Below are 24,655 nucleotides of genomic sequence, written 5' to 3' on the forward strand. Positions count from 1 at the left end.
TAGCTCATGTGGGATCATCTAACCTATTTGACCCCATCCATATGTTGGAAGAAAATAAGACACTCCTTATTTGAATACAAGTGACTTCAATTCTGTTAGTCCAAGACTTGACAAACTGTCCCACTGGCCTGAAGGAAGAGCAAGCACTCAGCAATCTCCATGAGGTTCTCCACTGCCATTTTAACCTTTTTCTTTTCACCACATTTCTTCTGAAAAGGCCAATTATGGGCAAGATCCTTTTAGGACAAGTGTAAAATAGTGACTGACCCAGACTGAACCTATCCCCCCAAAAACTGTGAACCTAGCTACACGCACACAACACCCCTGCAGGATTTCCCCTTTGTGGAGTGTAGCCTTGGAGAATTTCCAAGCGGGTCCTGAGCCCTCCAGCTACCAACACAGGGAGCATGGCTGCTTTAAATCCAGGACCGATACTTTTAAGAACAGCATCAGTTAGCTCGATCCACACGGCTTGCACTGTACACAGAATGAAACACTTCGATTTCACAACTGCATGCAGTGTAACTCATCTTCATGGAACAGGTGATGATGTCTGCAAAGTGTAATCACTTGAGTTATCCCATATATCCAGCCAAAGGGGGGAAGGAGGGGGAGAGTTGCGTTTTTGGTTTTCAAAGCTGTAGTCAAAAAATATATAGAACACTTTATTTCTGCATTTTAGAGCGCCACGTCTCTCCCTTTCCTTGCAATTCAAGGTCAAAGATGAACAGGCTATGTCTCCCAGCCCGATTGCTCTGGCTGCCAAGTCGCGGCGGTGGAGAGTTAATTAAGTGTATATAAGCAGAATATCGCAATATTCAATAGCAACAACCTCCTACGCGGTTGAGCGGTACCTCCCACTGAAATATAAGCAGGCGCTTTAAAGCTCCCCCACCGCTCACCGCTTTCCAAGTGCCCCTGTGCTACAGGATTTACGGCAAGAGGGTGACGTTGCTGCTTTAAAGCGATACCTACTCGGGGGGGGGGCTCCTTTCTCCACTCTCTCCCTTCGACACCCCCCAGCCCCCCGAGATAACACTCGCTCACGCACCCACTCGTTGGCGCGGTGCCCAAAAGTGTAGAGCGCCACCTGGCTAGCTACGTCTACGATGCTGCTGATATAGGGGTCGTGCCGCTGCAGAGCCGCCAGGCTGATGTCCAGCCCCTTGCCCAGTGGGGCGGCCCCGGCCGCCGTCGCCGCCATCTTGCCTCGGATTAAAAAAAAAAAACACACACACAACCCTCGAGCCCGGAGCAGGCCCAGCTAGTCCACGGCCGAGAGAACGATTGGACGCGGCGGCGGCCTCTTTTTCCGCCGCTGCCAGAGAAACGCAGAATGGGGTTGAGAAAGACGCCAGGCCTCGCAATCGAGCACCGAAAACGGAAAGGGCGAGATTGTTGCTATGGGCAACAGGTCCAGCTCGAAGAAGGACTTGTGGCCTGTGATGTCGCCTTCGCTAAAGCCGGCTCAAAAATAAAACGGGAAAACCTGACGGAAAAACACGACAGGCGGTTCTCAAAATAAATGCTCCCGCCTCGCAACTCAGATTACAGCTATTGTACTATCAAAGAACCAGTCTTTGCCGACTTTAAAAATTCAGCAACAGAGAAATACTTTGTATCAGAGGGGAAAAAGCATATTGTTGCCATTTTAACTCAAATGTTTTAAGAATTAGTAAACAAATTAGTTAATGAATGCAGTTGCAACTCTTTTATGATATGATATTAACAGGTGCTTGATATGGATACATTCACTTATTTTCCCGGAAAAAGCAGATGATGCAGACAATCCACATTCCACAATGGATTTTTCTTTCAGTTATTTCTTCTAAAACAGTTGTAGTTCTGAAAGGCACCCAATTTCTGCACTTTATATATTAAAACACACTAACTCTATCTCTCTGCCAGAATTGTCTCCTCATTGTCCCCATCTTGCTCTTTTTCTGTGATCAAGGTTTCTAAATATTTAAACTCTGCAAACTACAATCCAAAGATGAGAAATGAGGCAGTTGCTGAGCAGACAAATAGTTAATGATCCTTGTATTTGTGGCCAATACAATTTTGATAGAAAATCTGCATTGTTTACATTTGTCTATCACTATAGTACTTGTGAGAAAACAGCAGGACTTCATTTGGGATGCCAGATATTTGGAAGCTCAAGAACAAACAAAAAAGTCATTTCTTTGACAATCATAAGGAAGATTATGATGGTTTCTGTGGGTTTCTCAGGCTCTTTGGCCGTGTTCTGAAGGTTGTTCTTCCTTACGTTTTGCCAGTCTTCAGAGGACAGGAGTCAGAACTCTGCCAGACGGTTTAGTCTAGTGACTAGACCAATAAAATATTTATTTGTGCTAAGCGTTGAGATTCTATCTCTCCCTTTCCCTTTTTCTTCAGCCTTCTTTGCTTCATCATTTGATCGTGTTGCCTTACACACAGTGCACAGAACAGTGAACACAATGATTGATAGAGCAATAAGATCACAGGTTAATCAATCCTTCAACTTATTTTAGTAAATATTGACTTAGTTCATATGCAAGCATGTGAAAGAGCCACAGTCAGTTTTCAATTAAATACCCTTCTTTTTCCTCTGTTCTGACCACTTGATTTCAAGAGTGTGTAAAATTTTCTGTCCAAACCAATTACATTGCTTGAATGGCAACTCTTTCAGACTAAACCAAAAAAGCTTGAACAAAAGTACATACTGTACAGTATATTAGTTTATTATAAATAATCATGTGATACTGCCCTCTAGTGGAATACCCTTAATCACTCTTATATGAAAAGAACTGCTAATTGAAACACCTTAAAGACCTTATAAAAGTGAAAAATTGTTTCCTCTCATTCTACCAGCCACAGCCAGGTGTAATTAACACCATTAATTATATTACTGTAGATATTTTTGCCCTTGTGTTTCTTATTATTATCATTATCATGGTCAAAATTTTTACCATGCTGGAACTGAAAACATGACATACAAAAAGGATTGTAAAAACAAGGAAGAATCTTGTGGCACTTTTAAGGCTAACAATGTTATGTGACATACATTTTATTGATAGTAATCCACTTTATTGCATGAAGGCTTATGCCAGACAAAACATGTTAGACTTTAAGGTACCATGTGACTCAATTCTGTGTTTGTTGCAACAGACTTAACATGGCTCCATCCTTACAAATTACTGTAGTATTTCCAGTATTGTCTTCCAACATGCCCAACCAAATGCAGCTTGCAACATGCCAAACAAAACACAGACCACCAGGAGCATTTCTGTGGTTCAGCAAAGTTCTTATTTCTGTTGTTTGTCTTGGTATAGCACAACCAAGATGTTGAAAAAAATGTTGAAGCCATAGTAATACCTGTACTGTACATAGCTGTTGGATCTAATTTTTCTTTATGGATCACTAGTTCTGCCGACTTAGATATAACATTTTTCAAATACTTGAAAGGCTCTCACACAGAGGAGGGGCAGGATCTTTTTTTTGATTATCACAGAGTGCAAGACACAAAACAGTGGGCTCAAGTTACAGGACGCTAGATTTCGACTGAATATTAGGAAAAACGTCCTAACTGTTAGAGCAGTAAGACAGTGGAACCAATCACCTCAAGAGGTGGTGAGTGCTCCAACACTGGAGGCATTCAAGAGAAACTTAAGACAACTGTCTGGCAGATATCCTTTAATTTGTATTCCTGCATTGAGCAGGGGATTGGACTTAATGGCCTTATAGGCCCTTTTAAACTTCACTATTCTATGACTCTATGGATCAGCTATTAAACCAACTGGATTTCCTTACATGTTGATTCACTATTATCAACTATTGATCCAATGGTTCTACTCAACTTGGGATTTAAGGACATGGTGGACACTGCAACTAAACTAAAATATAGTATCTTGCACTGGCTGCTGGTATGAAGGAACTGCATTGTTTGACAATATCCTTCTTGTCCCAGTTAACTAAGTTATGACATATGAAGCCTTAAATACCCCAAATTTAAAAGAGTCTTTCAGTACCTTGAATTTGCAAGAGCTGATCATGATAGGACATTTTGGAAGTCACTCATTCATAGAGTCACCATAAGTCAGAAGCAACTTGGCAGCAGATAAAAGAACTTTCTTCCTCTGTCTTTCACTGCATGTGTATGTTCCACCACTGTGATTAGTACATTTTGTGGAGATGTGGAAGAGGGAGTTCTGGCTATGCTACCCAGTTGTGGAATGTCATCTCCTTGAATGGCCCACTAACATGAACATAGGCCTCATTTCAACAATTTAAAATGTGGTTGTTCATTTAAGGTTTCAAAATTCAATAATCATAGCATGAATTCTAGTTATTATGTCAAGGTCAAGATACTCAAACAATGACCTCAGAGAACTGTAAAACTTTATAACACCCATTGTAGTTTCAGCCTGTGGTGGTGCATAACAGCTGATATTTATCCCTGAAAGAGTCAATTCCAGTGTGAAATCAGATAAACTGTCCAATCATATTAATGTTCATCTGGGTTCAAGGTAAAAGTAGTTTCATTGTTGGGATGATTCCAGGCAATATCAGCTTGCCTATTTCTACAAGCTTTATTCATCTACATTGCTTTTATGGACAAAAATCCAAGAATTATTGAAAACATGTAACTTTCTGAAGAGTCATAATCCTGTTACTTAAAAAAATTATTACAGCTGTGAGGAAAAGCTGTAGGTACAAATGCTTTAAAATATATGAACACTAAACTTAAGTTTTTATCAAATATTTAAGTCAGATTTCAATCCAAAATGCAAGAATATAAAAATATAAAAGAAATACCAAAATACCATTTTAATTATGTTTTAATTACATTCTAAAAATACATAAGTTTGTAACCTCAAAAGCCCAATCAAAAGCAGAGTGTATATTTCTTAAAATATCAAAGTTATTAAAAGTAAAATATATTTCATAGCCTTTAAGCATATTCAGACACACAAGAAAACTACTTAAACTGTTTTCCACCCAGCCAAGCCTGCCATGTATCAGTTTGGAGGAAAATCCATGATTTCTTTAACTATATTGTTGGCTTCTGGAAATGAAGCCCATTGCTGTGTTGTTGCCTTCTGCTCTTTGATGTCCGTTGTCCAGTGCCTGGCATTTGTGTTCTTGAAATCTTGTGTGTGGCATGTGTCTCTGTTTTGCTTCCCTATATTTATATTTCTCTCATTTGTAAAATTCTATGGGAATTTATATTGTTCTAAGCAGCACACTTTGTTCTTGCTAGCTCAGCAGCCTGCGATTCTTGCAAATTATGAAGACACTAAACTGCCATCATGGCAAATCACAATTTATATTTTGACTAGGTAATTGGAACACCGGCAAAAGTATCAAAACACCAGGAATGGAAATTGCTGGTGAACAAACCTATGCTATAACTGCATTTCAGTATTCCAGGAGTTTCATGGTCCAGGAATTTCCTCCCCCCACCATTGTTTTCATTTTCCTTATCAGCATTTACATGTCCACTTTCAAGTCTTAGCAGGCTAGGAAAGAGATACTTCGTGAGGCAGTGTTGTGAAAAACTCTTGTCTGTCTCATAGATGCACACATTTCCAGTTACGTGATTATTTGGACTGAGGTACTCCACCCCTGCTGTACGACTGCTCTGTGCCTCAGCTTCCTCATGATTGTCCAGAACTTTGTTCAATCCATAGAACCCTATGGTAAGTTAAAGGGTTCTTGGAGCCTTCCACAAATCCTCATCCCCAATACTTCTGAGAAACAGGAAAAGCATAGCTTTTCTTCCTCATCTAAATTACATCTCTATTTTTTTTTATTTTTACCTCTTTGCTGTCCACCATCCCAGACAAATCTTATGAGGCAGCTGATCAGCATATCAAATGTGCTTGAACTGCACTGATTTTGATGGACTGTGATTTATAGCAAAACCAGCACACACATTAGGAACCAGGGATCAGCTTGCACAATGTCATTTCTTGTGGAAACCTGTCCACATGTCAAAAGCGAGGCTTGTTTCACATCTTGAAAACAAAAGGTTTTGTTCCCATTCATCATGATACAAGCTGTAGATGGTTTCCATCCACTGCCGTCAGATGTGCAAGGTCACAGATTTAGAATCGTGTTCCAAGAGGTCATAAAGCCTTGTCTGGAATAGTCAGAGGATCATTTGGCTTAAGAGCAGCAGCTATGTTGCTATTAGGTGTATGTAAATTGATATGGAATTCCAGAATTCAAGAGCCTGGAATTCTAGAGACCTGGAAAGGAAATAATGATTGGGATAAAATATTTATTTACCCAGTGTGTCATTAGTCTATGGCATCTGCCCTAGATGCCTTTAAAAGGGGATTGGACAGATATCTGGAGAAAAAATCCATCGCAGGTTACAAGTCATGATGGGGATGTGTGACAAGGTTCATCTTTGGCCGGGGGGGGGTTGGGTTGTAAAGGCGGGAAACAGGCGCGGAGGCGAGTTCGAGTCTTGAGAAATAACAACTTTATTCGCGTGTACACTTAACTCTACTGGATCGAACGGATCCTTCAAAACTTCATCGGTTAACAACGTATACTTCTTAGGTCTAACAACTGGAGGTCCTGTCTCCTCATCTACCAAGGGGCCGGGCCAAACCGCTCGCGGTCCGTCAAAGGTCTTAAAGGTGCACTCCGGACGGCGCATATGGTCCCACAGCAGGGGTGGCGGGCCCAATCCCCCTCCGGGGGTTTCTGTTGGAACTCGGGACCCGGGCGGATAACTCTCCGTCCCCCACCATGGTAGCCCACCGGGAAGACCGAGACCCTCCATTCCAAGGGTTCATACGTCCTACCGCAACCGCTGGTTGAAGGAGGCTCAGGCAGCAGTCCTCCTCCTCCCGGTAGGTTTTGGGAACCCGGGGTCCCGTCTGCTAGGCTCCTCGCGTCTTTCAGCCAATCCGTCTGTACCCCTCTGGTCATACATCTACCCAGCTCTCCTTCCCCCAACCAACTAAACTCCCGCGCAATTTCTCCCTCTCCTTTCACCTCCTCCCACATGATCAAGTCCATCTCGGCTCCGCCCTCATCCACCAAGCACACTTCGGTAGGTCTCCTCTGCAGCTCCTCCTCACACTCTATTTCTACCAGTATCCCTTCAGTACAGCCACTCGCGTCTTTCGGGCTTTCTTCTTCTGGGGACGGCACACTGGGTCCTACTCCTTCACAGGATGTATAATCTTCAGGCTTCAAAGGAAGGCACCTCCAAATGCCAAATGCAGAGGAGGTGCATCAGGATAGAGATATCTAGTTGTCTCGTGTGCTCCCAGAGGCATCTGATGAGACAATTGTGAGATACAGGGAGCTGGACTAGATGGGCCCTTGGCCTGATCTAGCAGGGCTCTTCTTACGTTCTTATGTTGATAAAAACAAAAAGGGAAAACAGACTAGAATGAGTGAGAAGCAGATGGCAGGTGGGTGAAGGACTGTGAAAATTTTGTAGGTACAAAGTTCAAGAAGGAAAGAAGGCAAACAACATGCAGCTCGTTGAGACAGAAATCTGTGGCTCAAGCTAAATTACCGCAAATCCCCTCCTTGGAATATTTTACCCAACAGTGGCGGCAAATCCCTCAGTCACCAGTTTCAGGCATAGAATCTTACGAAGCAGGAAGATTACCATCCCAGGTCTTTTTGACTGTGCTCCTCTTCAGCATAGCTTTCTTAACATGGATCTTCTATTATCTTTGAGGATAATAACTCAAATAGAGCGGCTGTTTACACACGGACAGAAAAAAAGATGCCATCTGTTGTCTGAGATAACAGATTTGTATAACATTTGTGTATGCCGATTTATATGTACGGATGCTCATTTAGAAATAATTACAGTAATTTAAGTAGGAACATGGTATATCTCACCATGGAGGTGAAGACCATAATCAGGTCACTTGTATGCTTTGATTATCATTTTTTAAATCATCAGGATTTGTAAGTATTTTATATTATGGAAGACTAATATATATGGGGAGAAACTGCAACTGCACTATTCATATGTAAAAAAGTTAAACAAAGAGGAACTATCATATATATGTTTACTGTACCAAAGGGAATATATGTAGAGGGAAAGGCAATAGCTGCATCTTACTTTCAATACTGTAGCTGAATTCATTATGTTTCTTGGTTAAATATTATATTCAACCAGCTAGGACTTAATTGTGACAATGTATCAAAAAAATATATTGCTTCTCAGTGTTGTTGATGTCACTCTACGGGGGAAACAATAAAAATAACAATTGTTCTGGAACATCCTAATCTTCATAGACCCTACCTTATCTGCACCATTTGGAAATGCTTGCCATAGATGGCAAGGAGGAGTGTAGTTAGATGATTTGTTTTTTGCAATGGAATTTGATAGCAGGGCATTTCATGTTAAGTCATGGGACTTAGGCTATCCATTCCTTGTCCTCATTTGACATTCCCATTCCTCATCCTCTTGCCAGACTCACCCTTCTTTACTTGTTTTCCCACAAGAAAATGAGAACATGGTCTATTTTGTGGGGCTATAGAATTTTAAAGGTGGGAGAAACCATCCACCCCAGTCTTAGTTCTGTCATGGTTTCAGAACAAAAACTGCTTTGGTTGCCCTACTAAATGATTTGTACTGAAGTTAAAATTGATAAGGTACCTTAAAGATGAATTGCTATGTTTTAATGTGAACCTTTGCAGATTACCGGTAACTTACCTCCTCAGACATGGGTCTTGAAAGCTCACATTCAAATACTGTATAGCACTTAGCCTTTAAGGTGTCACAAAGTTTCTGTCTCCAATTGATTGATTGATTGATTGACTGACTGATTGATTGTCTATTTACTTAAAATATTTACATGATTTTTTCTCTTAAAGAATCCAGGGTGGCCGACAGTATAAAAATAAACAAAGTTAAAAGTTAAAATAATGAATTATTACAGTATTTAAGAAAGATTTAAACAAATAGCATGTTAAAACTTATAAATAACAGCAATATTAAAAACGCAAGTGAAACAACAGAATGCGATGATATATTTCTAAAATCCCCTTGGTCAACCAATCATTTAAAGGAAAATGAAGAGGAAGGTCTTCATCTGCATGTGGAAGGACAGGGAAGATGGGACCAGCCTGGCCTCTCATGGGAGGGAGTTCCAGAGTCGGAGAGCAGCAACAGAGAGGGTCCTCTCCTGTGTCCTCACCAAGCACACCTGTGAGGATGGTGGGACAGAGGGAAAGGCCTCTCCTGATGATCTTAATACCCAGGCAGACTTACAAAGGGATATACACAAATGATAATTGGAGCACAGATGTTAAAATAATGGACATTCACTGTTCTCCTGATTTGGAGTATTTGGCAGTGAAATGCCGCCCCTTTTACCTGCCTCGTGAGTTTAATGTTGTTATAATAACAGCAATATATATACCTCCTGATGCTAACACAACCACAGCTTTGAGTTGTTTGTTAACTGCTATCAGCAAACAGCAGCAGGCCTACCCAGATGGAGTGCTGGTGGTAGCAGGTGATTTCAATCAAGCCAATTTAAAGACCGTCCTCCCTAACTTTTATCAGTATGTGGACTGTCCCACTAGAGGGGAAAATACCTTGGATCAGGTATATTGTAACATCATGCATGGATATAAGACGAAGCCATTGCCTAGCTTGGGACAGTCAGATCATATATCTCTTTTTTTGATTCCATCGTACAGACCCCTTGTTAAAAGAATCAGACCATCAATTAGAGAAATACAAGTGTGGCCAGTGGATGCAACTGAGCAACTTCAAGATTGCTTTAGGAGCACTGATTGGACACTGTTTGAGGAGGACAATGTTGATACTTATGCCTCAACAGTACTGTTTTATATCAAAAGCTGCATCGATGTTATTGCTACTACAAGACAAGTACGAGTGTTTTCTAACAACAAGCCTTGGCTAAATAGAGAAGTGCGCCTTTTATTAAAAGCCAGAAATACTGCTTTTCATTTTGGTGATGAACTACAGTATAGAGAGGCCAGAGCTAAACTGAAAAGGGGCATTAGGGATGCCAAAGCTATGTACAGCCAGAGAATTGAACAACACCTTGAAAGTTCTGACACTCGCAGAGTGTGGCACGGCCTACGACAAATCACTGGTCAGAGTAACAAAAACAGTCTGTGTAGCAGCAGTGATTTTTTGGCTGAGCAGTTAAATCAATTTTTCAGCCGTTTTGAGGTGGAAACAGGAACAACCATTATTCCAGCACCTACTGTCCATAATACATCACTAGAATCTACCATCGACAGACAACCACTAGTACTGCAGATTTCAGATGTGAGACGCGCTTTCCAGAATATTAATATTCGAAAGGCAGCTGGACCAGATGGAATCATGGGACGAGTTGTTAGGGGCTGTGCTGCAGAATTAGCTGGAGTTTTTACGGATATTTTCAATCTATCCTTGTTGCAGTGTTCTGTCCCCACTTGCCTGAAGACATCTATTATAGTGCCAGTCCCCAAGCAGTCAGCTGTGGTATCTCTCAATGATTATAGACCAGTAGCTTTAACATCTGTTATTATGAAATGTTTTGAGAGATTGGTGCTGGATTACATTAAGGCTAGTCTTCCACCTTCTTTGGATCCATGGCAATTTGCATACAGGAGAAATAGATCTACTGATGATGCTGTGTCCATCGTACTCCATACTGTATTGAGCCACTTAGAACAACAGGGAACTTATGCGAGGCTGTTGTTTGTGGATTATAGCTCTGCTTTTAACACCATTCTACCAAATAGGTTGTTTTTAAAAATGATCAACCTGGGATTACCTCAGGAGATCTGCATGTGGATAAAGGATTTTCTGACAGATAGGCCACAGTCAGTAAGGATGGGATCCCACCATTCTTCTACCCTGGTACTAAGTACAGGAGCTCCCCAGGGCTGCGTGCTAAGTCCTTTCCTCTATTCCCTGTACACACATGATTGCACCCCACTATATAACACCAATGCAATTATTAAATTTGCGGATGATACAACAGTGGTGGGACTCATAAATAAGAACAATGAGTCTGCTTATAGAAAGGAAGTACAAAGATTGATACTATGGTGTAAAGAAAATCATCTCACACTTAACATCAAAAAAACTAAAGAACTCATAATTGATTTTAGGAGGAAGAGAAATGTACATTTACCACTGTACATAAACGGTGAGGAAGTGGAGAGAGTTGGTAGTTTTAAATTTCTGGGCACTTACATCTCAGAGGACCTCTCATGGACTATAAATGCCAACATGCTAATAAAGAAGGCACAGAAGAGGCTGTATTTCCTGAGAATGCTCGGGAAGTTAAATTTATCACAGCATTTGCTTCTGTCCTACTACCGTAGCACCATTGAGAGTGTCCTAACTTATGGCATTCTGGCATGGTTTGGGAGTAGCTCTGTAGCGGACAAAAAAGCTCTACAGAGAACCATTAAAATTGCCCAGAATATCATCGTGCTCCAGCTACCAACCCTGGATGACATCTTCACATCCCGCTGTCTGAGGAAGTCACACAGCATCCTGAGAGACTCTTCCCATCCTGCTTATAACTTTTTTGAACTGTTACCGTCTGGCAGAAGATATAGAACAATTAAGACTCGGACCACACGTTTTCTCAATAGTTTTTATCCTAGAGCTATAATTGCAATTAATAATGAGCTTAAAGACCACCAGTAGTGAATAATCAGTTGGACTGTGTTACTTGGCCTGAGGTGTAGATGTTTGTATTGTTAGTGGGGGATTTCTAGTGGGTGGGGAGTGTTTGGGGAATGTTATGTGTGTGCATGTGTCTGGTCTCTGGGTGTCTGTGAATTTCGTTGTATGATATACTGTGTATATACTTACAATGACAATAAATTATATTATTATTATTATTATTATTATTATTATTATTATTATTATTATTATTATTATTATTATTATTATTATTATTATTATTATACTGTATTTTAGACAGCTTGGCCACAAGCCAATCTTTTTTGGGTTTTTTCGTGTTATATGCTTGCACAAACATAATTGCTTCTTCAAAAATTGCAGCAAAGGAAAGATGGTGGAATAAAATACTTTTTGTTTTGTGTTATACTGTACTCAGAATCAAATTGCATTAGAAGCACAATTCTTTAACTTTAAAAGATTTATGTTTTCTTAAGATGAGTTTTCTCACCTCCACATTTTGGAAATTAGCCTACAGTATTTTGTTTGGGGATTAGTCACCAGAAGGTAAACACAGGCTTTTCATAGCTCTGTAAAATCTCTTCACTGGAAAATAAGATTAATATGCTATCAGCTTCTAATTTCAAGTTGACAGTCTCGTTTAGATTGACCCTCAGCCTTAAATACTTGTTGCACTGTATTTCTCAGCAAAGCCATATAACTTATGTCACAATGTCATTGGAACATGACATTTTGTATGTACCGTCTCACAAACTGATAAATGGGAAGCATCTTCTTCTTGGTGTAGCAAATCTCCAGTGAAGGGACACGATCATTGTCCCTATGCTCTTGATTTAGGATTTTCTGTTGTGACAACACATAAGAACTCCCATCCCAGAGATACGTTAACAAATTCATTAATCAGTCAAAGCAGGAGAGCAAATCAACTGCAACAGCCTTTAATCAATTGGGAGACTTACTAAAAATACCAAAAGGCTATCTTTTTTTTTAGCCCGACTTCCTCTTCAAGTCAACAATGGACACTGCGTTACATCTCAGTAAGCTATGATTCATAATTGGATATTTGCTATGAATACTGATACAGTACAGTGTGTTAAAAGTACTGAGACTGTTTTCACAGATTGAAGTTGTCTTAAAATACCTCCTTCCTCAGGGACCAAGCAGAAGAAACAGCTCTCTCTCTCTCTCTCTCTCTCTCTCTCTCTCTCTCTCACACACACACACACACACACACACACACACACACACACAGAGAGAGAGAGAGAGAGAGAGAGAGAGAGAGAGAGAGAGAGAGAGAGAGAGTTTGCCTAACATCCTGTATTTCCAGGTGCCAAAACATCTTTTCAACATGTGCTATGGAATCTATTCAAATCTAAAACAAACAAACAAATCTAAAGATAGAGCAATAGCAAGCATTGTGCCAAAAAATTAATGAAAGTGATCCATCAAAGCTAGGTGATCTAATCTGTTGCACTCAACTGTAGTTGTGGTCCTCTTGAATTCATCAAATTGAGGGGGGAAATGCTTAAAACTCTGAGATTCATTTCATATGTTGTTGTTTCAACTGTCTAAACAAATATTTTACAATTATAATTTAAAGATATTATATATGAACATGTGAAGCATGTTCCAACAGAGTTATAGCAGTTGACGTTTAGCTCTTTATTAAGATCTGCCAACATCAGAACTGGGATCCTTGAGTTTTGTTTGTGGCCACCCCATGTTCGTGATTTCCTGGCAATGAGATATTCTAACTTGGCTACACTCACCCAAGCCAACAATTGGTCCATGATAGATAGGACAGAATATAAAGGGTTTCCTGCTTGGCTTGAGGCCTTGTCTCAGGAGCAATGATCTTCCTTGATCATTATCATCATCACTATCATCATCATCTTAGAAGTGCAGCCAAGTGCAAAGCTGGAAGGGTTCCTATGGACCATTGAGTCCAGCCCCTGTCAAGGAAGCCCAATGGAGATTTTTTTACTGCTTTCTCAATTCTGATTCTTTAGCTGTGAAAGATGTATAAACTGAGAGTTTGGAATATTATTTTTTGAAAGAGCTTGTTGACTTATGTACTGCATTGTGACAGCCAGATGGTCGGTAACCATGGAGAGTTACTGTTCACTAAAGTAACTCATATTACTGTGTTATATTGCCACTACCAGCATACCAGAAAAATGCAGGGAAATACTCTGATTTCTTCTGACAGCCAGTTCTGATATTGCATGTTGAAAATGCTTACAAAAGTGTGAGACACGATGGAAATTCAATACTTGCCTTGCCGCTTAGGATTCGTAAGAGAATGACATAAAACTTGGAAAATTCCTATCAAAATGCCTTCCCATGTCACTTGCAATTTATTTTCAAAAGTAACCAGAAAATATACCCTGGCACATTTTGTTTAGAGGTACATTCACAATCTTATCTTTCACCAGCAGTTTGGATGGGTACCATCTAGTCTTCTACCATCTGAATCTGTAGGATGCACATCTGTAGTATGTTCATCACAAGGTCTAACCTGAAATTATATTAAATCTCACGGTGCTACAAGCATGACTATATTTCTATCTGACTATGAGAAAAATATTATCTACATTATAAACATATTTTGTAATACATATTCTTAAGTGGAAACTACTGCATTCTGTCACTTCTTGCACATTTTCATTCATTACTGTGTATATATGGGAAAGGTTTAAAGATTATACCTCTATATCTGGGTAGAAAAATGGTTGGATCTGACATTCCCTGTATGGGTAATGGGAGTTATGAGAATTTGCAAGAGGTTTTTAGAGGAAGAGCTATGGAAATTAACAGCCACTAAGCATCAACAGGGATCTGACAGAAAAGTCTAGTTTTAATCTGTTTGTGTAGCTTTGTTTTCCGTGGCATGAATTGAATGCCGTTGTATTGTTTGGCAGTCATTTCTCCACTGTCTGATTTTTTGGTCATTTTCAAGTGAGGCTGCTTCTGTGATATGTTTGCTGTCAGATAGAATTTACACGCACATTACCCTGCCTGATGGCTATAGCAAGATACACGGATTTCCCAAGGAGAAGCTTGCAACCTTTGTGCATAAAGATATATGTTTTTCTTTTCACTGATCTCTAGCATATTTTCAGTTCTATTCGTTTCATTATCACTATCGTTTGGGCTGTAGTTGTAAAAGGGACCGGGGATATGGTAGAAGATGGAGTAGTACAGTTTTGGAGCTAGGTGCTGCAAAACCAGGTACCCTCTCTCATCTTCCCACCAACACAATCATTTTTGCGCTTCTTTGAGGTCAAATATCACCATGGAAATTGCTATGATCACTGTAGTCCACTGGATAGAGATCCAACATCTGATCTTTCCCTACAAGTCAGAATGTTATTGAAGGTCTTAGGGGAAGACTTTTTCTTAGCTCCTGGGACATGTTTCCAGGACCATCTGCCAGCAAACTTAAAGCTGAAAAGAATGATTTTTGATGGAAATGGAAAGAACATTATTCAAGATCAATTACCATGACCCCTCTGAATCATGGAGGCCCAGTGGGTGAAATCTGGCTACCATTTGGCCTTCTGTTCTACTATGAATGAAACCCTAATCTTACTTTACAGGGATATGGCAATATATCCACTTTGCAAGTAGCATATACTCACCTCTGCAGAGGCTACTGATAAAAAAGTGCAAAGAGAAAGAACTTGGATCCTCACCCCATTTGTTGGTTAATAAAAATCAGTTCATTATGTTTGGATTGCATTTTACATTTTCCCCTCTTTTGCTCTCTGCATCCTAGACAGGAATTGATGCTGGTTCCATGGTTATACAACTGAAATACAGAGAAGTGGGGTGTTGTTGTTGTTGTTGTTGTTGTTGTTGTTGTTGTTGTTGTTGTTGTTGTTGTTGTTGTTGTTGTTGTTGTTGTGGGAAGGGCTTTTTCCTGGAGAAATTTCAAGTATTTACAACTTTGGTATTAAAAGACTAACATTGGAGCCAGCAATGTCCAGTGTCTAGAGGGCTGAAAATGAATCTGGAATATATGAGTTCAAGTTCCACCAAATTCACTTTGTAACCACTGTTGCCTTGACTGATTGATCCATCCATTCATCCATCCATCCATATAGGTTGCCCTATGAGGATTTCCCCCAGAATGTGTGAAATGAAATAACACTGTATAAGTATGATAAAAAGTTCTACCTATAGTAATTAGTAACAACTCATTCACAGCTACAATCCACAAGTCAACTTGACAGTCAATGAATAGTGGCTTTCTCTGTATACCTACTTCCACTTCTGTAAATTGGGTTGATATTAACCTAGCTTCCAGAAATGTTGTTGGGAATTATGATTGTTTATATATTCAGAGTACTAAACATATGAGAAAGTACAGTACCATGAGAAGCTGGTATACACAAAACTTCCAGCATTTTTAATATTGCTATTAAGTGGAGAGAAAATGATTAGACATGTTCATCTCTTTGCAATAGCTAATAAGCCATGCAATCAGCAGAGAACGCTCATAGAAAGCTTAGCAAGAATTATATGTTAGCCATCTACCTGATCACTCCTAGTTGAGAAATATGAATGTTTTTCTCAGTTGCTTCCCTAATGGGTTTTCAGAACACAAAATTTGATAAGCGGTTGTGATTCAAGTTAAGGGGAAATTAGGTTTATTAGGATTTTAGTTTTAAACATAGATCCTAGAATGCCACACCACAGTATCCATGGTTGCCATGGAAATGGTTCTGATAAAACTGCGACTGAAAACTGCCTTAACACTAGAACACTGAACATAGTACATGGGAAGTAGCCTATTTAATATGTTGGACTGCATTTGTGAGATATCACGTTGAGCTGCCAGTTATGGTACGAATGAGGTACTTACTATACCAAATTCACTGTTTTATCTTAATTTTAAAATACTGTACATCAGTTATTTTCAGAGACCAGCTCTTTTAGGGTGGCTACTTATGCAGTGCCGAGGGGGGGGGGGAATGCATCAGTCTAGAAAAGGGAGGGGAGAGGAGAAGACACAATTTTAATACAATTTGCATAAAGATTGCTTTAGATATATGCACATATAGATGTACATTTGTAAAATATTGCTACGATTCAAGTATAAGTGTAATACATCTCAACAGAGGGAGAAACAGATGACCTACATTCTGTCTGCTGTCTGGGCACTAACTGCTGACGGGCAACTTCAAGCCTCCTCTGGCCTCCTTTTATATGAGTCTTTTAAACAAATCTTGGCCTAAGTAGTCTTTAAATAGAATATAACCTTTCCCATACAGCAAGATCACCTGCAAATGAGATAACCTTTCCCATACAGCAAGATCACCTGCAAATGAAATATAAAGTCACCCTAAACATTTGTGGTTAACTGACAGCTTCTACAGGATGTAACTGGTCAAGACAACATCCCTTATCAAACCATAACTGCAGTGCTTCCCTATTTTGTTTTATTTTAAACAAAGTATGTCTTAATTGAAATCAGCCTAATGCCTTGGTATATGTGCACAATAAGGACTAAAACTTGGCTCCTAAGGAAAAAGGAACAAGAAAGAAACACAGGTGAATAATCATCCCACACACATGTATGGGGGGGGGGGAGAGAAAGACAGGATTTCTTTTCTTGTTTTCTAACCTGCTCAATACAGCCCAGCATTTGGATGTAAAACCTCCCTTGCGTGGGAGGAGATGACAGATAGCTCAAATTTGACTTAGTATATTGACAGATGGTATATAGCAGTCACATCCAATTTCAGTGGTTATATTCGCATCAGGTACTGAGTTCTACCTATATGCCATTTTTGGAGCTTCTAATGCAACTTAGATTATTACCATACTTACAAATCAGAGAGACACATTGGAAGGGCACAGTAAATTGGATTGCTCTGAACAGTGCTATGCCAAAGCTTTCTAGGCTGCTCCGACCTTCTGTCCTGTCCAAAATCAGAAAGGAGAATTGGCAACATCACTCTTTCTGTGTGTGTCTCATGGAAGCCAGCTGTAGAAACTTTTGCAGAAAGCTTAGAAATCTATCCTCCTACACTATCACTAAATGGGTTTCTTAAGATAGGAACTTTTTTTGGTATTTTCTTAATGCCAGTCTCCAGAGTGTCTACTTCTTATTACTCACAAGCTCTGCACTAAAGCACTGCATTTTGCAAGAAAAGAACTAACAAGGGCAACCAACGTCAGTACTAAACATGTAATAATCAACAAAACAATGGTTGCTCGGGGTCCATACATGTCCCACCTGAAATATATGGTCTCACTGTTTGCAACAACAGACCAGCCTAACCAAGTGGACTTAGATTCTCTTAGCACCTCAATGCTAAGGTTAACTCAGTTTTTACGTACATTGCTCTGAAATTTTCCCTGGAATAAAGTCATGGTTTACACCTTTAAACAGCCACCACTGCTACTAATATTTTTATGTGTTCTGTGTTCTAGTTATTGATTTCTATGCTTTGTATCAAGACTTCCAGATCTACTCTATAACCTTAGCTCATTGCAGTTTCACTCATTTGAATTAGATATATAAACACATCTTTAAGTTAGTGACTAGATGTACTTCTGTAGGTTGGGCTACTAAGATTCAGAGTACTGTTGTAAAACTTTGGCAGAGGTACAAGAGCATGATCATGAGGCCTAAGTGCCCCTGATGGTAGGGAGCATCTTTTAATGAGCTTTGACTGACAAAATTTGTTGTTTAGTTATTTAGTCGTGTCTGATTCCTCGTGACCTCATGGACCAGAGCACACCAAGCCCTCCTGTCTTCCACTGCCTCCCAGAGTTGGGTCAAATTCATGTTGGTAGCTTCAGTGACCCTGTCCAACCATCTCGTCCTCTGTCATCCCCTTCTCCTCTTGCCTTCACACTTTCCTAACATCAGCTTCTTTTCCAGGGAGTCTTCTCTTCTCATGAGAAGGCCAAAGTATTGAAGCCTCAGCTTCAGGATCTGTCCTTCCAGTGAGCACTCAAGGTGATTTCCTTTAGAATGGATAGGTTTGTTCTTGCAGTCCAGGGGACTCTCAAGAACCTCTTCCAGCACCACAATTCAAAAGCATCAATTCTTCAGTGGTCAGCTTTCTTTATGGTCCAGCTCTCACTTCTGTACATCACGACAGGAAAAACCACAGCTTTAACTATTTGGACTTTTGTTGGCAAGGTGATGTCTCTGCTTTTTAAGAAGCTGTCTAGGTTTGTCATTGCTTTCCTCCCAAGAAGCAGGCATCTTTTAATTTTGGGGCTGCTGTCACCATCTGCAGTGGTCATGGAGCCCAAGAAAGTAAAATCTACATATCTTCCCCTTCTATTTGCCAGGAGGTGATGGGACCAGTGGCCATGATCTTAGTTTTTTTGATGTTGAGCTTCAGACCGTTTTTTGCACTCTCCTCTTTCACCCTCATTACAAGGTTCCTTAATTCCTACACACTTTCTGCCATCAGAATGGTATCATCTGTATATCAGAGGTTGTTGATATTTTTTCCAGCAATCTTAATTCTGGCTTGGGATTCCTCCAGTCCGGCCTTTCGCATGATGTATTCTGCATATAAATTAAATAAGCTGGCTGACAAAATAGGACTCTCTATTCCCTGGGAAAAATAGATTGCCTGCATTAATGCATTCACTGGTAACCTCAGGATTAGAGTATCGAATAAGAATGTGCATTGAGGATGCAGCAGCTGATGCAGAATATGGCAGCCAGGTTTTTCAGTGGTCACATAATATTCTGCTGAAACCATTGCAATAACTGCCAATTAGCTCCTAAGCAATCTTCAGGGTTAGATAATTGGTTTATAAGGCCCTAGATATCTCTGGATTAGGTTGCCCGAAAGATAGCCTTCTTTAGTACAATTCACTTTGGTTTTTATGTCCTTCATGGTAGATCCTGTCAACCATACCACAGCTTAATAATACTAAATCAGATCATGGTGCTGATCTCTGTTGTGACCTCAGCTATATGAAAGGCTTACACTGAGACATCACTGAGATCTAGATTTTGATCTGTAACAGGAACTTCAACGGCTTTTGCCTCCAGATATGTTCCAAACAGCATTTCAAAGTGAAACATTTCCGAGCCTAAATTGTGAAGACAAAAGTACATGTAGCAATTTAAATAATCAAACTAAAACAAAAACCTTGTACCTATTCAGAATAAGAGCTTAGAAATGTTATTTCTGGCATCACAGCCCCCAGCAAGCACTGCTGTGACCAATCTAGGGAAGATATTCTCAGACTTATGGGACAGGATCTTATTAATACTTATGCTCACATAATTCCAACAGCACATCTTGCAGGAGCAAATTGCCACCAGTTAAAATAAGATGCTTATGGTTTGTTTTTGTTTTTGTTTTGTCATGTGCCAAACCATGTGACAGCTGTGTGACAGGAATAACTACTTCTTAACTAGTGGCAATTTGCTCCTGGAGTTACACTTGCAGATAACTTGAGTAACAGGATTCTGGGCGCAGTCTTTAAAAGGAACTTTTCCAAACTGTATGCAGAACAAATACTCTGGTGGAAGTAAGCTACAAATAAGTTACTTATTGCAGATGCATCATCAACAAGAAACCAAAATAAAAGCAGTATATTCACATAAAATATATTAAGTAATAAATTGCTTTAATAAAATGTTTAAATAATTAAAATAAAGCTTCAAATGCTTGCTAGTCAATACTGTACTCAGCAACACCAGCACTTGGTGCTATTTCTGTTACAGCTCAAATCCTGCACAACCTTACACATGGCACATGAAAAGGTTTTCTAGGCCCTACGGTGATCCTGAGACTAGTGCAAGTTTCCCCACCTACCTATCAGAATATTGTTTCCCCATATATTATGTTGTTATTTATGCAAAAAAATTCTGCAACAAGAAGACTCATGATTTACAATGCTGGTACTCTACTCCATCTGTGACTCCCAACACCCTGACTAGTCACAGTATTTGCCTGTTCCCTGCCACATGTTGGCTGCTGAATGTTTTATTACTTTACTTTACTTTATTTAGACTTATACGCCGCCCCTCTAGACAAGGTCTACTCGGGGTGGCTTAAATAAATGATAAAATACAATAGAATAACATGCTTAATAATACCTAGTAATAAAACCAACTAACTAATCGATATATACATTATCAAGATGGGGAAATTGAAGAAACAAAGCAATTAATTGACTGAAGGGAGGCCTGCTTAAAGAGCCAAGTTTTTAAATGGCTTTTAAAAACACCCAGCGAGGGAGCCAGGCGGATTTCCATTGGCAGAGTATTCCACAACCGAGGGGCCACTGCCGAAAAGGCCCGGTTTCTTGTTCTTTCCTTCCGGGCCTCTCTCGGCGTAAGGCCCCTCAGCCATCCCTGCTTGCTTTGTCGGGTGATCTGAGTAGATCTGGGTGGGAGAAAGCGATCTGCCAGGTATCGAGGTCCCAAACCGTTTAGGGCTTTATACGTCATCATTAAAACTTTGAAATCAATGCGGAAACGAATGGGCAACCAATGCAAAGCAGCCAAGGTGGGGGAGATATGGTGATATTTCCTCACCCCACTAAGGAGCCTGGCTGCCGCATTTTGCACCATTTGGAGTTTCCGCATTGATCCCAAAGGCAGCCCCATGTAGCGTGCATTACAAGGGTCTAATCTCGAGATTACTTGCATCTTAGTGTGTTTTAATTTTGTATAGTATGCCAATAAAGGTTTCTATCTGTCTGACTAGTCACAGTGCTCTGCCTCTACCAGCTCTCTCCCGTTCCCCCTGGTTTTTTGGTTGACTACAACTTCTGAAGCACAGCACATACAGAAACATCTTTCAACCTAGCCCTGATTGCATCTGAAGCCTGATGATCACCTCTTTCTAACAAAGATACTCTCTCCTCCTCCGCAGCCGGTCACCCTGAAATTGATTTTGTCACCTAGAAAAGCACAGCAATTCCATGACACTTCAGTTGGCATCCTGAGAACTGGCAACTTTACTTAAAAGAATACCCTGCAAACATAATTTATATTTGGTACAATGTGTAAGTGTTTAGAAATTTATTGATTAATACATTTATTTCAACAAAGTCTGTCCCCAGTTACTAAAGACTAGCAATCCAGAGTACATGCACAGAAATACAGGCTGGTGAAGAGAACTAAGCCAGGGCACCATTTTATTTCTTTCTCTTGTCCCAGACATAACTGGATCCAGACTTGGTTACACCTAGAGTAGACCCATTGAAATCAATGGAATTTAAGTTAATGATGTAGTCCTGTTCCATCAAGTCAGCGGGTTTGATTTAAGTATAGTAAGTATGAGTGCAGTTGGAACCAACGCAATAAATGTTACAGAAGACTGTTAAAGTGGTAATGGTTTTATAAAGCATACTACCAGATTTACTGTATGATTGCATTACTAATTCTTAACTCTTTTTAAAAAGGAAATTGTAGTTAGTTAGGCCCTGATGCAGCTTTAGAAGAGGGTGCAAAATGGTTGATGCACAGAAAGAGAACATAATGTACAATAAGCAGAGAATGACCCCATTGATACAGTGGTTAGAGCCACTCAAATTATGACTTCACGCCTTAGAGAAGTTACTTTCTGAACTACAGTTCCCAGACACTGCCTGCTAGCATGGCCACTGTGTAGGGGATTGTGGGAGTTATATTCCAAAAAAAGAATTTTTCCAGGCTCTGCCCCGTCACATCATGAGTGGACTTGAGTCAGGTACCCTAAATCATCCAAAACTACTTCGTAGGATGAAAAAGCAAAGAAGAAGAAGAATATATTCTGCCTGGAAAACAACACATAATTGGAAGAACATTAATAAATGTGCAGTACGGAGCTGATAGAGGGGTCATGTAGTAAAGTCTGATGCGAGAACAAGCATTACAAATATATCCGTCCCTATTTTTGTCTGTGAAACACAGGAGGGTACATTAAAAGCTAGATGATTAATCCACCCCATTAAAAAAAATCATAACTTGACAGCCCTAGATTCAACCTGCCCTAAGGTAACAAAAAAGAAAAGAAAAGCCGCATTGTCCTAGAAACTAAAATTGACAAGAAAAAAAATCAGTTTGTATCCTGATACACTTTGGCATTTTGTTAAATGTATTCTGCTATTAGGGCCATTTGCAATGAATGAAATGACTTTTCTTCTGCAGCCTGACCTTCATTTAGCAAATCCATTTTGCTGTGTTAGACCTTGCCGGCTTCATAATTTTATCAGTCTTTGTGTCTAAGAGGGCCAAAAATAATTATACAATCAGAAGAGGTACATAAACTGCTTGGTTAAACCCTAACTTTTGCCTGCTTCTTAGACAATAGCAAATTCTCAAACATTTTACTGCAGGCAAAAAAAAACCAGGTCATTCTTTACATCAGGTGCACCTTGGCATTTTCTATTTTCATAATATCACAAACACAGAGAGAAATCTAGTTTACTCAGCATATCTCAGCATGTCCGTACTCAGAATACTGCACTCCAGATTTCAGACAAAAAAGTTCTTGGACTAAAGAACTAATCTTATTAATAATTATCTTGGTCTCCCACTCTTTAAGAGACAATTGGTTATGATATCCCTTGGCTGATTATCAAAGAAATATCAACATCTGCAAAGGCTGGAATGACGCTTGAAGAGGTTTGTTATCTGCAAACTGGAGCAGAATTGCTCCTGTTTTAGTGCTGTGAAAACAGAGCCTTTTGTTCCCCCATCCCCAGCAAGAACTAGCCAGCAAGTGGCCACAGCACTGACCACCTGGAGGTCAGCTTCAGCAGCTGCTGTCCTCCCTCCCCTACAGCAGTGGTCCACAACCTTGGGCCTCCAGATGTTCTTGGACTACAACTCCCAGAAGCCTTCAGCACCACCTCTGCTAGCCAGGATTTCTGGGAGTTGAAGTCCAAGAACATCTGGAGGCCCAAGGTTGGGAACCACTGCCCTACAGGACTTGCCGGTCTAGTGGGCAGATGGATGGCAGTAGCCAGGGAGCATTTGGGCAGAAATGCAGTGGTAGTGGTCTCCCCAACCATCAAAGAGGCCCCTAGCATCGCCACTGGTCTTCTGGCCACTGCTATCCAGCCATCCACCAGGCAAGCAAGAAGGATACTATATCTGACTGAAGAAACTGTTCATCATGGAAGAATGCAAGTGCAGAGATGGGAATTTTATATTCCCTATACAGCACCAGAAATAGTAAATGTTTCAAGGCTAGTTGCTGGAGAACACAAACAGAAGAACGATACTGGGCTTCTGTTCTTCCTTTGGTATTAGGCACAGAGTTGCACCTAGGGAAGGGCAACTGGGGTGCTGCCCCAGGGCACCAAAATCTAGAAGATAACAAATTTTAAGGAGAGGATGCAATCAGACAGCAGGAAAGGCACACACCCAATCGTACTGTGTAAAAGGTTACTCTGTAGGGACCAATCTCCCTTAAAGTGTCTCTTTCATCTGCCGGGGAATTGTTCTTGTTCAGCCCCTAAAAGTAGTATCCCTGCAGCTTGGGGTGAGGCTGGAGAGACTAATTCCCCATATGTTGTGTGATCACTGGGAAACAGATTGCACCAAACCACTCCAGGAATGCAATCTATTTCCCCATGTGATCACACCTTGAGCTGAACTGAAGGTGTCAGGAGAATAAATGTAGCCTGAATCAGTGTTTGCCTTTTTTGCAACTGCATTGCACTGTTGGCTCATATTCAGCTTGTGATCTATAACAATTTCAAGATCTTTCTTGCATGTAGTATTACCCAGCCTAGTATCCTCCATCTAATAGTTTCTACTATAATTTTCCTATTGAATTCCTCCAATACCACTAGTATTGTCACAGACATTATAGAAGATGGAAATTATACAAAAGTGTGAAGTGACTTACTATTATCATGCCTAACCACGCGACACCTAGCAAGGAATTCCAAAAGAAGCTCCTCCCAGGTCTAAAGAGGATCTAAAGCAAAACTGTTCACATACCCATGAGGAAGCCTTTCTATGTTAATTTTTTTAATGGGCATATATAGGAAGGCTGAGATGCAGCAATGTAATGG

The 24,655-nt window shown here is 40.2% G+C and overlaps 2 protein-coding genes across 13 annotated transcripts in view; one reads left to right on the forward strand and one right to left on the reverse strand.

The window, feature by feature from the left end:
• DCP1B (decapping mRNA 1B) overlaps positions 1–6,372 on the reverse strand; it is a 48,984-nt gene extending 42,612 nt beyond the window's left edge. Inside the window, exon 1 of the mRNA XM_020788989.3 lies at positions 1,052–6,372. Coding sequence (XP_020644648.3) covers positions 1,052–1,204 — 153 coding nt within the window. The 5' untranslated portion in view covers positions 1,205–6,372. The remainder of the gene's footprint in view (positions 1–1,051) is intronic.
• CACNA1C (calcium voltage-gated channel subunit alpha1 C) overlaps positions 1–24,655 on the forward strand; it is a 658,158-nt gene that overhangs the window by 15,008 nt on the left and 618,495 nt on the right. The gene's annotated exons all lie outside the window — the stretch shown is intronic.

Source organism: Pogona vitticeps, chromosome 5 (assembly GCF_051106095.1).
Source record: "Pogona vitticeps strain Pit_001003342236 chromosome 5, PviZW2.1, whole genome shotgun sequence".
Classification (NCBI taxonomy): Eukaryota; Metazoa; Chordata; class Lepidosauria; order Squamata; family Agamidae; genus Pogona; species Pogona vitticeps.